Source organism: Mobula hypostoma, chromosome 13, assembly GCF_963921235.1.
Source record: "Mobula hypostoma chromosome 13, sMobHyp1.1, whole genome shotgun sequence".
NCBI classification, from domain to species: domain Eukaryota; kingdom Metazoa; phylum Chordata; class Chondrichthyes; order Myliobatiformes; family Myliobatidae; genus Mobula; species Mobula hypostoma.
In genome coordinates this window covers 64,378,238-64,392,008 of record NC_086109.1, presented here as the reverse complement: position 1 = coordinate 64,392,008, position 13,771 = coordinate 64,378,238, and the positions used below count along the sequence as shown (strand labels likewise).

Sequence of the window (13,771 nt, the reverse complement as noted above, 5' to 3'; positions counted from 1 at the left end):
GCTGTTGATCTTTTCAAGGATTTCAGGTTCCCTAGCCCCCATCATCTTTTTTTTTTACTATGGATGTCCAGTCCCTATACACCTCCATCCCCCACCAGGAAGGCCTTAAAGCTCTCTGTTTTTATCTGGTCACCAGACCTAACCAGTTCCCCTCCACCACCACTCTTCTCTGCCGAGCGGAACTTGTCCTCATTCTAAATAATTTCTCCTTTGGCTCCTCTCACTTCCTTCAGGGTCCCAGCTATGCCTGCCTGTTTGTTGGCTAAGTGGAACAGTCTATGTTCTAAGCCTACACTGGTGATTGTCCTGCACTTTTCCTACGCTTTTTCAACCACTGCATTGGTGCTGCTTCCTGCACCTGTGCTGAACTCGAGAACTTCATCTACTTTGCCTCCAACTTCCACCCTGCCCTCAAATTTTACCTGTCCATTTCCGACACCTCCCTTCCCTTTCTCAATCTCACTGTCTCTATCTCCGGAGATATGACAGACCCACGGACTCTCACAGCTACCTTGACTACACCTCGTTCCACTCTGCTACTTGTAAAAACAGCAACTCCTTTTCTCATTTCCTCCATTTCTGCCGCATATGCTCTCACGATGAGTCTTTTCATTCTAGGATGAAGGAGATGTCCGCCTTTTTCAAAGAAAGGGACTTCCCTTCCCTTCCTCCACCATCAATGCTGCCCTCAACCGCATCTCTTCCATTTCACGCAGGTCTGCTCTTACCCCATCCTCCCGCCACCCTACCAGGGTTAGAGCTCCTCTTGTCCTCACCTACCACCCTGTCAGCCTCTGTACCCAAGCACATAATTCTCCGAAACATCCACCACCTCCAACTAGATCCCATCACCAAGTACATCTTCCCCCACTCCACCCCAACTTCCTGCTTTCCACAGGGATCACTCCCTACAAGACTCCGTTATTCATTCATCCCTCCCCACTGGTCTCCCTCCTGGCACTTATCCTTGCAAGCAGAACAAGTGCTACACCTGCCTCTACACCTCCTCCGTCACTACCATTCAGGGCCCTAAACAGTCCTTCCAGGTGAGGCGACACTTCACCTGTGAGTCTGTTGGCGTCATTTACTGTGTTTGGTGCTCCTGGTGTGGCCTCCTGTACATCGGTGAGACCGCCATAGATTGGGAGACTGCTTTGCCGAGCATCTATGCTCCATCCGCCTGAACAAGTGGGATCTCCTAGTAGCCACCTATTTTAATTCCATTTCCCATTCCCGTTCCGGTATGTCCATCCATGGCCTCCTCCATTGTCATGATGAGGCCTCACTTAGGTTGGAAGAATGACACCTTATATTCTGTCTGGGTAGACTCCAATCTGATGGTATGAACATCGATTTCTCAGACTTCTGGTATTGCCCCCCCCCCCCCCCACTGCTTCACCATTTCCCATCCCCTTTTCCCTCTCTCAGCCTATCTCCTTGCCTGCCTATCCCCTGCCTCTGGTGTTCCTCCCTCTTCCTTTCTTCCATGGCCTTCTGTCTCTTTCACCAATCAACTTCCCAGCTCTTTGTTTTAATTCTCACCTGGTGTTTCTCTCTCCTCTACCCCACCTTTTAAATCTACTCCTCAGCTTTTTTTCTCCAGTCCTGCTGAAGAGTTTTGACCTGAACTTTTTTCCGTAGATGCTGCCTGGCTAGCTGAGTTCTTCAAGCATTTTGTGTGTGTTGTTCATGAAAATTCATTGTTTTCATACATTGAAAGATTTTGGTAGCTTACAGTGTAATGTATAGATCTATTTCCTTCAACACACATAAAAGTTGCTGGTGAACGCAGCAGGCCAGGCAGCATCTCTAGGAAGAGGTGCAGTCGATGTTTCAGGCTGAGACCCTTCGTCAGATCTATTTCCTTCACAGGAATGACCCCCTCCCCCTTTAGCACCACATATTGATCTGTTGTCTGTGCAAGCGTCGTTGTCTATGCATGCCCATTGTTCTTTCTTGCTTTTGCTGCAGTGTGAATACACCAGTTAAATCCATCGCCCATGTATGTGTTTTAATTTAATTGATGCGTAGCAGTGCACAGACACAAGTTGGCAATGAGTACAAACCTGAATGTCAGTAAATATCATGAACTGCACCAACACTTATGACACTATAATGGGATAAAACAGCGAGAGTTAAACTGTATGAGAAAGCCGTCACTGAGGTTAACAAAGGAACGCATGAGTAACAGGCGCGCTGAATTTTAAGTGAAAATAACGTAGTGATTGCTTCAATCAGGAAAGTTGACGAATTTGATAGTGCTAATGAAGGCTGAGAGTTGTGTATTAAGAGACTGGAATTGTATTGTAATGCAAGCAACACGGAGGAGCAAAAGAAAGCCCCTACACTTCTTAGCTTAATGGATGCAAGGATGTACAGTCTCTTACATAACCTAGTAACTGCTGAAAAGCCAACAAGTTTGATGAAATTATTATAATTTTACAAAATCACTTGAGCCCTAAACCGCTGGCAATAGCTGAGAGATTTAGATTTTACAAAAGGAATCAGTCAAAAGTGAAAAGCATTTCTGAGTACATTCTAGTACTGTGCAAACTTTCCCAGTACTGTGACTTTAGAGATAGATTTTCTGATGCATTAAGGGACAGGTTTGAATGTGGCATGCATAGTCAAAGCACTCAAATGAGGCTACTGGCTGATAGAGACTTAACTTTAGAATTGGCATTGACCATTGCAATATCGTTATAGACTGCAGCAAAAGATGCAGCAGAACTATAGAAAAGCAAGAATGTCAAATGTCCCTGAAAGGTGCAAAAATCCAAAGATGTTGTTGATGTGGCAAATCCTCCTATGATACAAATGACTGTTGTTTCAAAAAAACATCTGCAGAAAGTGTCACAGACAAGGTCACATAGAGAGAATGTGTCAGGCAAAAAAAATCACAACCGAGTGAAAAGTCTCAAATACAAAACTAAACAAATGCATAAAGTTACCGAATATAAAACAGAATCAGACAACATAGAGTCTGACAAAGGTGATCTGTCATACCTAGAACTGCATAGTATAACTGAAATAGATCAGAAAATCTTCTGGATCACAATAGATGTGTCTGGTGTAAAACTGAAAATGGAGCTTGATACAGGATCAACTTTGTCTATAATTCCAGAAGTTGACTGCAACAGACTCTTTTCTAAGATACCATTAGAGAAGACCTCAGTGACGCTAAAGACCTACACAGGCAAAAAAAATGTCCCCAAAGGCAAAGTGAAAGTGATGTATGGAGGCCAAACACAGCAGTTAGAGCCAGTACTTTTCAGATGTGAATGGTTGAGAAAAATCCAGCTGGACTGGCATTCAACCAGAGCTTTCGGTGTGGCATCAACAGACAACAGCAGACCAAATGGTAGCACTAACCAGATACTGACACAGCTGCTTAATGCTACTGAGAAGGTGTTTGAGAAGGGGATTAGTAAACTCAAAGGCGTAAAGCCCAGAATTAAACTGGATGAAACAGCAACATCAGTATTCCATAAAGCGTGTCCAGTGCCTTGCGCACTTCATCCTAAAGTGAGTGCTGAACTGCAGAACTTGGAGACATCTGGAATTCTCTCCAAGGTTGAAAGGAGTGATTGGACCACGCCCATTGTCTCGGTGATCAAGAATGAGAAGGCTGGAGCTTTTCAAGGTGGGCAAGGTTGTCCCCTTGTTCAAAAAAGGTAGTAGGGATAGTCCGGGTAATTATAGACCATTGAGCCTTACGTCTGTGGTGGGAAAGCTGTTGGAAAAGATTCTTAGAGATAGGATCTATAGGCATTTGGAGAATCATGATCTGATCAGGGACAGTCAGCATGGCTTTGTGAAGGGCAGATCGTGTCTAACAAGCCTGATAGAGTTCTTTGAGGAGGTGACCAGGCATATAGATGACGGTAGTGCACTGGATGTGATCTATATGGATTTCAGTAAGCCATTTGACAAGGTTCCACGCAGTAGGCTTATTCAGAAAGTTAGAAGGCATGGGATCCAGGGAAGTCTGGCCAGGTGGATTCAGAATTGGCTTGCCTGCAGAAGGCAGAGGGTGGTGGTGGAGGGAGTACATTTAGATTGGAGGATTGTGACTAGTGGTATCCCACGAGGATCTGTTCTGGGACCTCTACTTTTCGTGATTTTTATTAACGACCTGGATGTGGGGGTAGAAGGGTGGGTTGGCAAGTTTGTACTCAATACAAAGGTTGGTGGTGTTGTAGATAGTGTAGAGGATTGTCAAAGATTGCAGAGAGACATTGATAGGATGCAGGAGTGGGCTGAGAAGTGGCAGATGGAGTTCAACCTGGAGAAGTGTGAGGTGGTACACTTTGGAAGGACAAATTCCAAGGCAGAGTACAAAGTAAATGACAGGATACTTGGTAGTGTGGAGGAGCAGAAGGATCTCGGGGTACATGTCCACAGATCCCTGAAAGTTGCCTCACGGGTGGATAGGGTAGTTAAGAAAGCTTATGGGGTGTTAGCTTTCATAAGTCGAGGGATAGAGTTTAAGAGTCGCGATGTAATGATGCAGCTCTATAAAACTCTGGTTAGGCCACACTTGGAGTACTGTGTCCAGTTCTGATCACCTCACTATAGGAAGGATGTGGAAGCATTGGAAAGGGTACAGAGGAGACTTACCAGGATGCTGCCTGGTTTAGAAAGTATGCATTATGATCAGAGATTAAGGGAGCTAGGGCTTTACCCTTTGGAGAGAAGGAGGATGACAGGAGACATGATAGAGGTGTACAAGATAATAAGAGGAATAGATAGAGTGGATAGCCAGCGCCTCTTCCCCAGGGCACCACTGCTCAATACAAGAGGACATGGCTTTAAGGTAAGGGGTGGGAAGTTCAAGGGGGATATTAGAGGAAGGTTTTTTACTCAGAGAGTGGTTGGTGCGTGAAATGCACTGCCTGAGTCAGTGGTGGAGGCAGATACACTAGTGAAGTTTAAGAGACTACTAGACAGGTATATGGAGGAATTTAAGGTGGGGGCTTATATGGGAGGCAGAGCTTGAGGGTCGGCACAACATTGTGGGCCGAAGGGCCTGTACTGTGCTGTACTATTCTATGTTCTATGTTCTATGCATCAACCTGGTGTTGCGTACTGTGCAGTATCCCCTGCCATGAATAGAAGACATTTTTGCATCTTTGGCAGGAAAGGAGAGGTTTTCAAAGATTGATTTTTTGCAAGCCTATCTGCAAATGGAGATTGAGGAGTCAGGCAGGAAGTTCCTCACAATGAACACTCACAAGAGACAATTCCAGTATAATCGTCTCGTCTTTGGCATCACATCAGCTCCAGCAATTTGGCAAAGAGCAGTGGACCAAATGTTCCAAGATATCCCAGGAACACAGTGTTCTCTTGATGACATCATCATGACTGGCAAAAGTGATAAAGAGAACCTCCATGACCTTGGTAAAGTGTTTACCAAGCTGAGTAAGTAAGGTTTGCGTACAAAGAAAGAGAAGTAAACTCTCATATTGTGGACATGTCATTGATAAGCATGCCTCATATGAGTTGCAAGAGAAGTTTGAAGCAGTGCTACAGGCACTCAAACTGGAAAATATGTCACAACTCAGGTCATACTTGGGCCTTGTAAACCACTACCGCAGGTTTTTCCCAAGCATTGCTTCAGTGCTGCATCCATTAAATGCACTGTAACAGACAGTGCACTGTATCCCAGCATGTGAAGACAGACTCTGGCAGATTGAGCGGATGAGACCTATGGAAGGTCCAACGGTCAAGAAGGCGGTCTCTGCAAGCGTCCTGGAACGTGTAGAGCAGGACAAGACACAGAAGACGTCCTGGTCATCCACTGCGCCTAGCCCATCTCCAGCCATTTCGACTCTATCTTGCCACTGGATCCAGGTGGGAATTGGGAAGAGAGAGGAGGCTGACACTGTGCAACTCTCCCTCACTTAAATCCAAATTACGCGCTGGTCTCAACACCATCATAATGGTGTTGAGGTCCTCATCGACGTCGACGATGGACGAACACAAACAGACCGGGGCAAAGTTGGAATGGTCAGAAAGGTATGAAAAAACATTCAAGGAAACAAAGAGATGAATAATGATGAATTGCTCACCCATTATGACCCATCCCCACCCATTAGACTGGTGTGCGATGCACCCCCTTATGGAATTGTAGCTGTTTGTCACACATTATGAAAGATGGATCTGAACACCCGATGGTGTTTACTTCAAGATCACTGATGAGCGCAGAATGCAACTACGCACAGCTTGACTGAGAGGCCCTTAGTTTAGTTCTTACTCTAGAATAAGTAGATTCCGCCACTACCTCTACGGACAGAAGTATACACTAGTGATGGATCACCAGCCCCTTGTGTCCATTTTCAAACCCAGGAAGGGAATTCTGATGACGACTGCCCCCACCCCGGTTACAGTGTAGGGTGCTATTCCTAGGAGCTCACTTTTATGATGTAGAATTCAAGAGTACCAAACAACACCACAATGCTGATGGCTTGTCACATCTTCCACTATTGGCAACTGAAGGAGAAAAGGCTTCTTATTGTGACCCAGCAAAAGTGTTCCTTATCGCGTTGGTGACCAGTTGTTGGCAACAAATCCTGAAATACTAAGGGAAACACGGAATGTCCTGACGTTGTCAAAAGTCTGTGACATCACCATACAAGGATGGCCAGCTCATGGTAACCCTATGTTTCCAGAGTTCTCGGTGAGATGAGACCAACTGTCTGTATGTCAAAGAACACTGATGTGTGGATCTTGTGTTGTGGTTCACTGTAAACTGCACACCACAGAAGGACACCTGGATACAGTCAAGATGAAGAGTCTCACCCGGAGCTGCGTGTGGTGGCTGGGAATAGATAAACAGATTGAAGACTTGGCCAAAAGTTGTTCAGGATGCCAGAAAGTTCAGAATGCACCCCCACAGGTACCGTTACACCCGTGGGAGTGGCTGTTATCACCATGACTAAGAGTATATATTGACTTTGCTGGGCCATTCATGGACTCCATGTTTCTGATTGCTGTGGATGCTCAGTTGAAGAGGTCAAATGTTATACAAATTAAGCCAACCACCTCAGCAAAGACTTTCTCCGCTCTGAGGACTGTCTTCACTATAAACGGCTTACCAGAACAAATCGTGCGTGACAACGGACCACAATACATATCAGAAGAATTCAGACTGGTCATGAAGAAAAATGGCATCAGACATTTCAAGTGAGCTCCTCACTTCCCAGCAATGAAGTCCATTAAAGCGATATACAATGAGAACTTTTCTCTACAACATAAGAAGAACACCGTCCTTTTTTGTGTATCGGAGCTCTACTCATATGATGACAAATCATGCACTGCAATGCTGTTCATGAGCAGGACTCTGAGAGCTTGCATAGACCTCCTGAAACCAGACCTCTGGAGGGAAATACAAAATAAACAGTTCAGACAGTTGCCAAGTAAAGCAGCAAGAAACTTGAGATTGGCCAGGAGATCCTAGTGTGTGATTACTGAGAAGACATGTGGACACCTGGTAGGATAGCTGGAAGAACTGGACCACAGATGTAATCGGTGGATGTTGGAGGTCAGACATGGAGATGTCATGTGGACTAGATACTGGATGCTCAATTGAATAACATACCTGAGTCAACTGCATCCAACTTGATGAACATTACAGTCCCCGGACTTACCTCTCGGTGATAATGTCAGTGACAGCAACATAACATCGTAAACCAAGAACGTTGTCTTAGAGAAGCCACCTCACCTACCAAGCCTGATGCCACTCCACAGGTCCAGAGGCATGACACGAACATTATTGTTGACAAGACACCTGCCAAACCTGATGCCAGTCCACAGCTTCATAGGCTCTGTCCTGAAAGGAACAGTGTTCCACCTAAAAAACTGAACCTTTGGAATAGTGAAGTTAGTTATGGACTGTTACTGTGAAAGCATGTTTATTTGGAATATGGATTTATGAAAGGGAAATTTAATGTTTTGTACATATACAGTTTTATGTTGCATTAACCTAAAGGGAAAGGAAGTGTGATGTATGGATCTATTTCTTTTAGAGCAATGCCCCCCACCCCAGCCCTACATCTGTTGTCTATGCATGCAGATTGTTCTCTCTTGCTCTCGCTGCAATGTGAATACACCAATTAAAGCCATCTCCCATGTCTCTTATTTACTATATATATAGTTGTGCACAGGCATAACACACAACACCTGGTGAAGCCATCCTGCCATTCTCCCGAATGCTTCCTCATATGTACTAGCTATCCATAAGTAACCTGGGGAGGACAAATACTGGGTCAGTGTAACATTTTGTTGTAAGTTCTGTGTTAACGGGTCCTTTCTGTGAGCGCAGTCTTTTGATATGATATATTTTGGGCTTATCACATTGACCACTTCAGTATAAAATGGTGTGTACATCTGATTCATTTGAAAATCACTGAAGGAATCTATTTATTGTGGTGATCAATTGAGTTGCTATATTTTAAATTGTACGTCTCTCCAAAGTTATATTTTATAATATTTTTGTTTGCTATTATTCTCATAGGGAAGGAAGTTATATAACTGTACATCTTTATTTTAATTCCTTTGAAGACATCCAGGTACCAAACCAGATGGAACAGGCAGAACAACAGGAAAGTGAACAGAAAGACCACTTCATTGCATTTGCCAGGGTATACAGTGGAACAATCCGCAGAGGGCAAAAGTTGTATGTGCTAGGCCCAAAATATGACCCTTCAGAGGCTTTAGCCAAGGTGCGTATATGTCAGTATTCGGATGAGTGGCTCTGAGACATCCATTCAGGATGGATACTGTGTCAGTATATTGGTGCAAAGTGCATTTAAAGGTTGGACAGGGATTTGAGTTATCCTTTATTGTTAAAGGCAGCAAGAGAACTAGGAAAATATTGATGCAACTTTACAAGAAGATGGTGAGTCTGCACATGGAGTACTACATTCAGTTTTGATCTCCTTATTTGGGGAATGACATACTGTACTACATTGGAATCAATGTAAAACAGAAGCCCAAAGGACAATTCCTGGATTGAAGGAGTTGACATATAAAGAAATGGTGAGAAGAGTGGACCTATTCTAACTGAAAATCAAAAGAATTAGAGATGATCTTACTAAAAGATATAAAAATTCTGAGGGGGATTAACTGGATGGATGCTGAGAGGAATATCTGGAACCAGGGCTTATAGTTTCAGAATAAAAGTCATCCATTTTAGATGGATTGAAGAGGAGTTTCCTCTTTAGGAATCATGACTCTTTGGATTTCTGAACCTCAGAAAGGTATGGTAAGGGAACATTGAATATATTGAATGTGGAGACTGTCATAAATTGAAATTCAAGGTATAGAGCCAGAGAGAGGGAAAATGTAATTGAGGTTAGGATTAGATTAGCTATTATCTTGTTAAATGTTCACAAGGGCCATTGGCCTGCTTCTTGTGTTCCTGTATTCTTAAGAAGTACAGTATGTTTTAGAAATAACATTTTAAGCAAGGTGATGCACCGGCGTCATTGGTCATGACCAATGGCTTGAAATGTCAGAAGGATATTGTCTGCTCAGCAGCCTGTAAATTGGGGGAAACTGATTCTATCAATTTAAGATGGGGGCAATGGATGGGATTTCTATCATAAAGGCATGTTATTGAGGAGTTCTTGATATATTGCATTTAGAGCAACTAGTATTCCGAGGACTACCGTAGATTTCCCCAAATCTTCAGGATTAGGTCATTGATCTCTAAAATCTGGAGAAAAATTTGAAATATTGATACTTCCGGCCCTTAAGAGTTTTATTGGAACTTTTGTTGATGAGATAAAACCAGCCTTTCACTTCCCTAATCTTCCCCCACTAAGAATTTAATCACATCAGAGGTGGGTGGGGTCGGCAGCAAAAAAGGAGAGCTGAATAAGCAATACTGAAAGGATTTCAAATGAGGACATCAAAAAGCAAAATACCATTCCTTAAGGTGCACAAATTTAAAAATAAATAGAGGCAATCTAAGGAAAGTAAGAAGGGTTATTGCAACGTCTTCTTGAGTCCAGTGGTATAAAATGAACAACAGACAATAGATGCAGGAGTAAGCCATTCGGCCCTTTGAGCCAGCACCGCCATTCACTGTGATCATGGCTGATCATCCACAATCAGTATCCAGTTCCTGCCTTAACCCCATAGCCTTTTATTCCGCTATCCTTAAGAGCTCTATCCATCTCTTTCTTGAAAGTATCCAGAGACTTGGCCTCCACAGCCTTCTAGGGCAGAGCATTCCATATATCCACCACTCTCTGGGTGAAAAAGTTTTTCCTGAACTCCGTTCTAAATGGCCTACCCCTTGTTCTTAAACTATGCCCTCTGGTTCTGGACTCACCCATCAGCGGGAACCTGCTTCCTGCCTCCAGCGTGTCCAATCCCTTAATAATCTTATATGTTTCAATAAGATCCCGTCTCAGTCTTCTAAATTCCAGAGTATACAAGCCCAGTCGCTCCAATCTTTCAACATATGACAGTCCCGCCATCCCGGGAATAACCTTGTGAACCTACGCTGCACTCCTTCAATAGCAAGAATGTCCTTCCTCAAATTTGGAGACCAAAACTACACACAGTACTCCAGGTGTGGTCTCACCAGGGCCCTGTACAACTGCAGAAGGACCACTTTGCTCTTATACTCAATTCCCCTTGTTATGATGACCAGCATGCCATTAGCTTTCTTCACTGCCTGCTGTACTTGCATGCTTGTTTTCAGTGACTGATGTACAAGAACACCTAGATCTTGTTGTACTTCCCCTTTTCCTAACTTGACTCCATTTAGATAATTATCTGCCTTCCTGTTCTTATCACCAAAGTGGATAACCTCACGTTTATCCACATTAAATTGCATCTGCCGTGCATCTGCCCATTCACCCAGCCTGTCCAAGTCACCCTGCATTCTCATAACATCATCCTCACATTTCACACTGCCACCCAGCTTTGTGTCATCGGCAAATTTGCTAATGTTACTTTTAATTCCCTCATCTAAATCATTGATATATATTGTAAACAGCTGCGGTCCCAGCACTGAACCCTGCGGTACCCCACTGGTCACCGCCTGCCATTCCAAAAGGGGGCCGTTAATCGCTACTCTTTGTTTTCTGTCAGCCAGCCAATTTTCAATCCATGTCAGTACTCTGCCCCCAATACCATGTGCCCTAATTTTGCCCACTAATCTCCTATTTGGGACTTTATCAAAGGCTTTCTGAAAGTCCAGGTATACTGCATCCACTGGCTCTCCCTTGTCCATTTTCATAGTTACAGTAACAGCTAGTTTCAATTGAGGGTTTATTGCTTGACAAAATGTTTTGGACAGGGTGTATCATAAATCGCCATTAAACTTTATATAACAAACCCAGGAAATTGGCATTAAATAATTTAGTATCTGGGATCAGGAAACAGTCCATCTTCAACTAAGTCCATAAATCAATAGACATACAGTACTGTGCAAAAGTCTTAGGCACCGGAGATTTTTCATGTGGTTTCAGATGGTATGACTTCCACAGAGCCCTGATCTCAACATCATCAATCTGGGATTACCTGGAGAGACAGAAGCAAGCGAGACAGCCAAATTCTGCAGAAGAACTGGGGCAAAATGCTTGGAGTAACCTACCAGCCGATTTTCCTATATGACGACACGGCAGTGTACCTATGTAACGACACAGCAGGGTACCTCAGAGAACTGTTGCCGTTTTAAAGGCAAAGGGTGGCCACACCAAATACTGTTTATTGCTCTTTATAGTAATTTGTTTTGATATTTAGAAACTTTTCATTATTTTTGAAAGCATCTGTAGTTTACAGAATCTTTTGCGCAGTACTATACTACTGGAGAAAAAAAACTAGAAAATTTTGCAATGGTTAAATGTATTACTGGAAAACTGGTGAAAGGTTAAACACCTCTGGAATATTTTTCACTAGTGTTACCTGAACAACAATATGACTCTTGCATATTTAAGGACTTGACCTTGACATTATCACTTTGTGTGCATTCGTGGTTTAAGGTGTGTTTCAAAGACCATATGTTGGCAGTGCTTTTTAAATGGACTGAGCATCACTGGGAGGGTCAAGGACCTCAGGGCAGGGGACACAGAACTGTCCATATGTGCTTATCCTCCTGATATATGTTGTTGGAAATGCAAGGGTCTGCCTTGATCTCTTCATGTTGCCTGTCTATGCAGGCTAAGGTTTTTAAATAATATCGTCATTGAAGTATGACCTTAAGTCATTCTTTTGGGCCTGCGTGTCTGTCATGGTGGAAGTCAAACTCACAGTAGTCATTGACTTCTTGGCCTCAGGTTCATTCTAGCTGGCTGCCTATGATCTGTCATCTATCATAATGTGATTTCTCACTGTAGCATTAGAGAGGTTACCTGGGCCCTTTACTTATGAAGGAGTTTGATATATGATTTTAGTGAGGAGCGGGTTACATTGCATATAGTGGGTTTTGCCAACATTAATGGACTCTTTAGTATATATTTGCCATTGATTGGACTCATTTCCATAAAGCCTTCTCTTGGATACTTTGAGTTGTTTATTCTTGGGAAAGATGCCACTTTGTTTTCTAATTAGTTGTTGATCACGACAAAAAATTTTTTATGGGCACTGCCACATTTACTGGGAGCTCATCTCTTGTAGTATTAATCTCCAGGATATTGCTGTAGGCTGTCCATTTTAATGATGCATTATTACTGCCACAGTAGTGTAGCGGTTAGCGTGATGCTATTACAGCTTGGGGTGTTCCGTAGTTTGGAATTCAATTCTGGTGGCATTCTGTAGGGAGTCTGTACATCTTCCCCATGCGATGCGTGGATTTTCCCGTGTGCCCCTGTTTCCTCCCACAGTCCAAAAGATGTAGTGGATAAATTAATTGGTCTTTCTATATTGTCCTGTGATTAGGTTAGGGTTAATCCGGTTTGTTGGGGTTGCATGGCACGGCTCGAAAGACTGGAAGGGCCTACTCCGCATTGTATTACTAAATAAAATAAATTGTTGTTAACATTATCTTTAGTTGTCTTCTTCAATTCCTCTCCTCCAGCCTTTTGTGTCTTGGTGTTTTGATGGAGGGAAGTGGAGAACCAGACCTATTTGATGAAAATACAAAACAGAAGGGAAAATGGCTATCATAAATACAGGAAGAAGGGCATTTCATAAACTCAGAATGTCCCAAAGTGCTTTATATCCATTTTTCCTCCCCAAATAACTCACTACACCCATCATTATCTCTTTGAAATCAGCCAATGGAATTTTCACTTTCCTGTCAGCATGTTTCTCTGGAAAGCCTTTTATTTGAAAATGAGGCCATTACCATTGTTAAAAAGCAAAGAAACGGGCTGTTTTGGCCACCAGGTCATTGCAAACTGTCAAATGCCCATCTAATCCCATTGATTAATCTTTGGATTTCTACACCAAGATCTCTGTTCCTTGAAATACCCTAGGGCATTAACAGCCATACTATGGTCACCTACACACCCCAGCACACCCCTGATGCAAACAATGTATTTCACTGTGTGTTTTGATGGTTTAAAGTACACATAACAAATAAAGCTCTCCATTAATACTACTCTTTAGACTATTTGGCCCTGTGCTGCTATACAGGTTACGTTGTAAGATGCCAAATTTGCGAGGCTTTTTAATACCAGTTTAATATCTCCAGAGTGTGGAAATCTGTGTAGTACACAGGAAATATGTAAAAATACCCTTGCTGATTCTGCCTCAATACCACTAAATATGGCTTCAATCTTGATCTGTGTGTGTGTGATATTTGTTTTTTTTC

The 13,771-nt window shown here is 43.0% G+C and overlaps 1 protein-coding gene across 3 annotated transcripts in view; it reads left to right on the top strand.

The window, feature by feature from the left end:
- The window catches only part of efl1 (elongation factor like GTPase 1), a 319,698-nt gene that overhangs the window by 151,464 nt on the left and 154,463 nt on the right, over nucleotides 1-13,771 (top strand). For all 3 annotated transcript variants that reach the window (XM_063065853.1, XM_063065850.1, XM_063065852.1), the window contains one exon: nucleotides 8,563-8,723. In XM_063065853.1, the coding sequence (XP_062921923.1) occupies nucleotides 8,563-8,723 (161 nt within the window). The remainder of the gene's footprint in view (nucleotides 1-8,562; nucleotides 8,724-13,771) is intronic.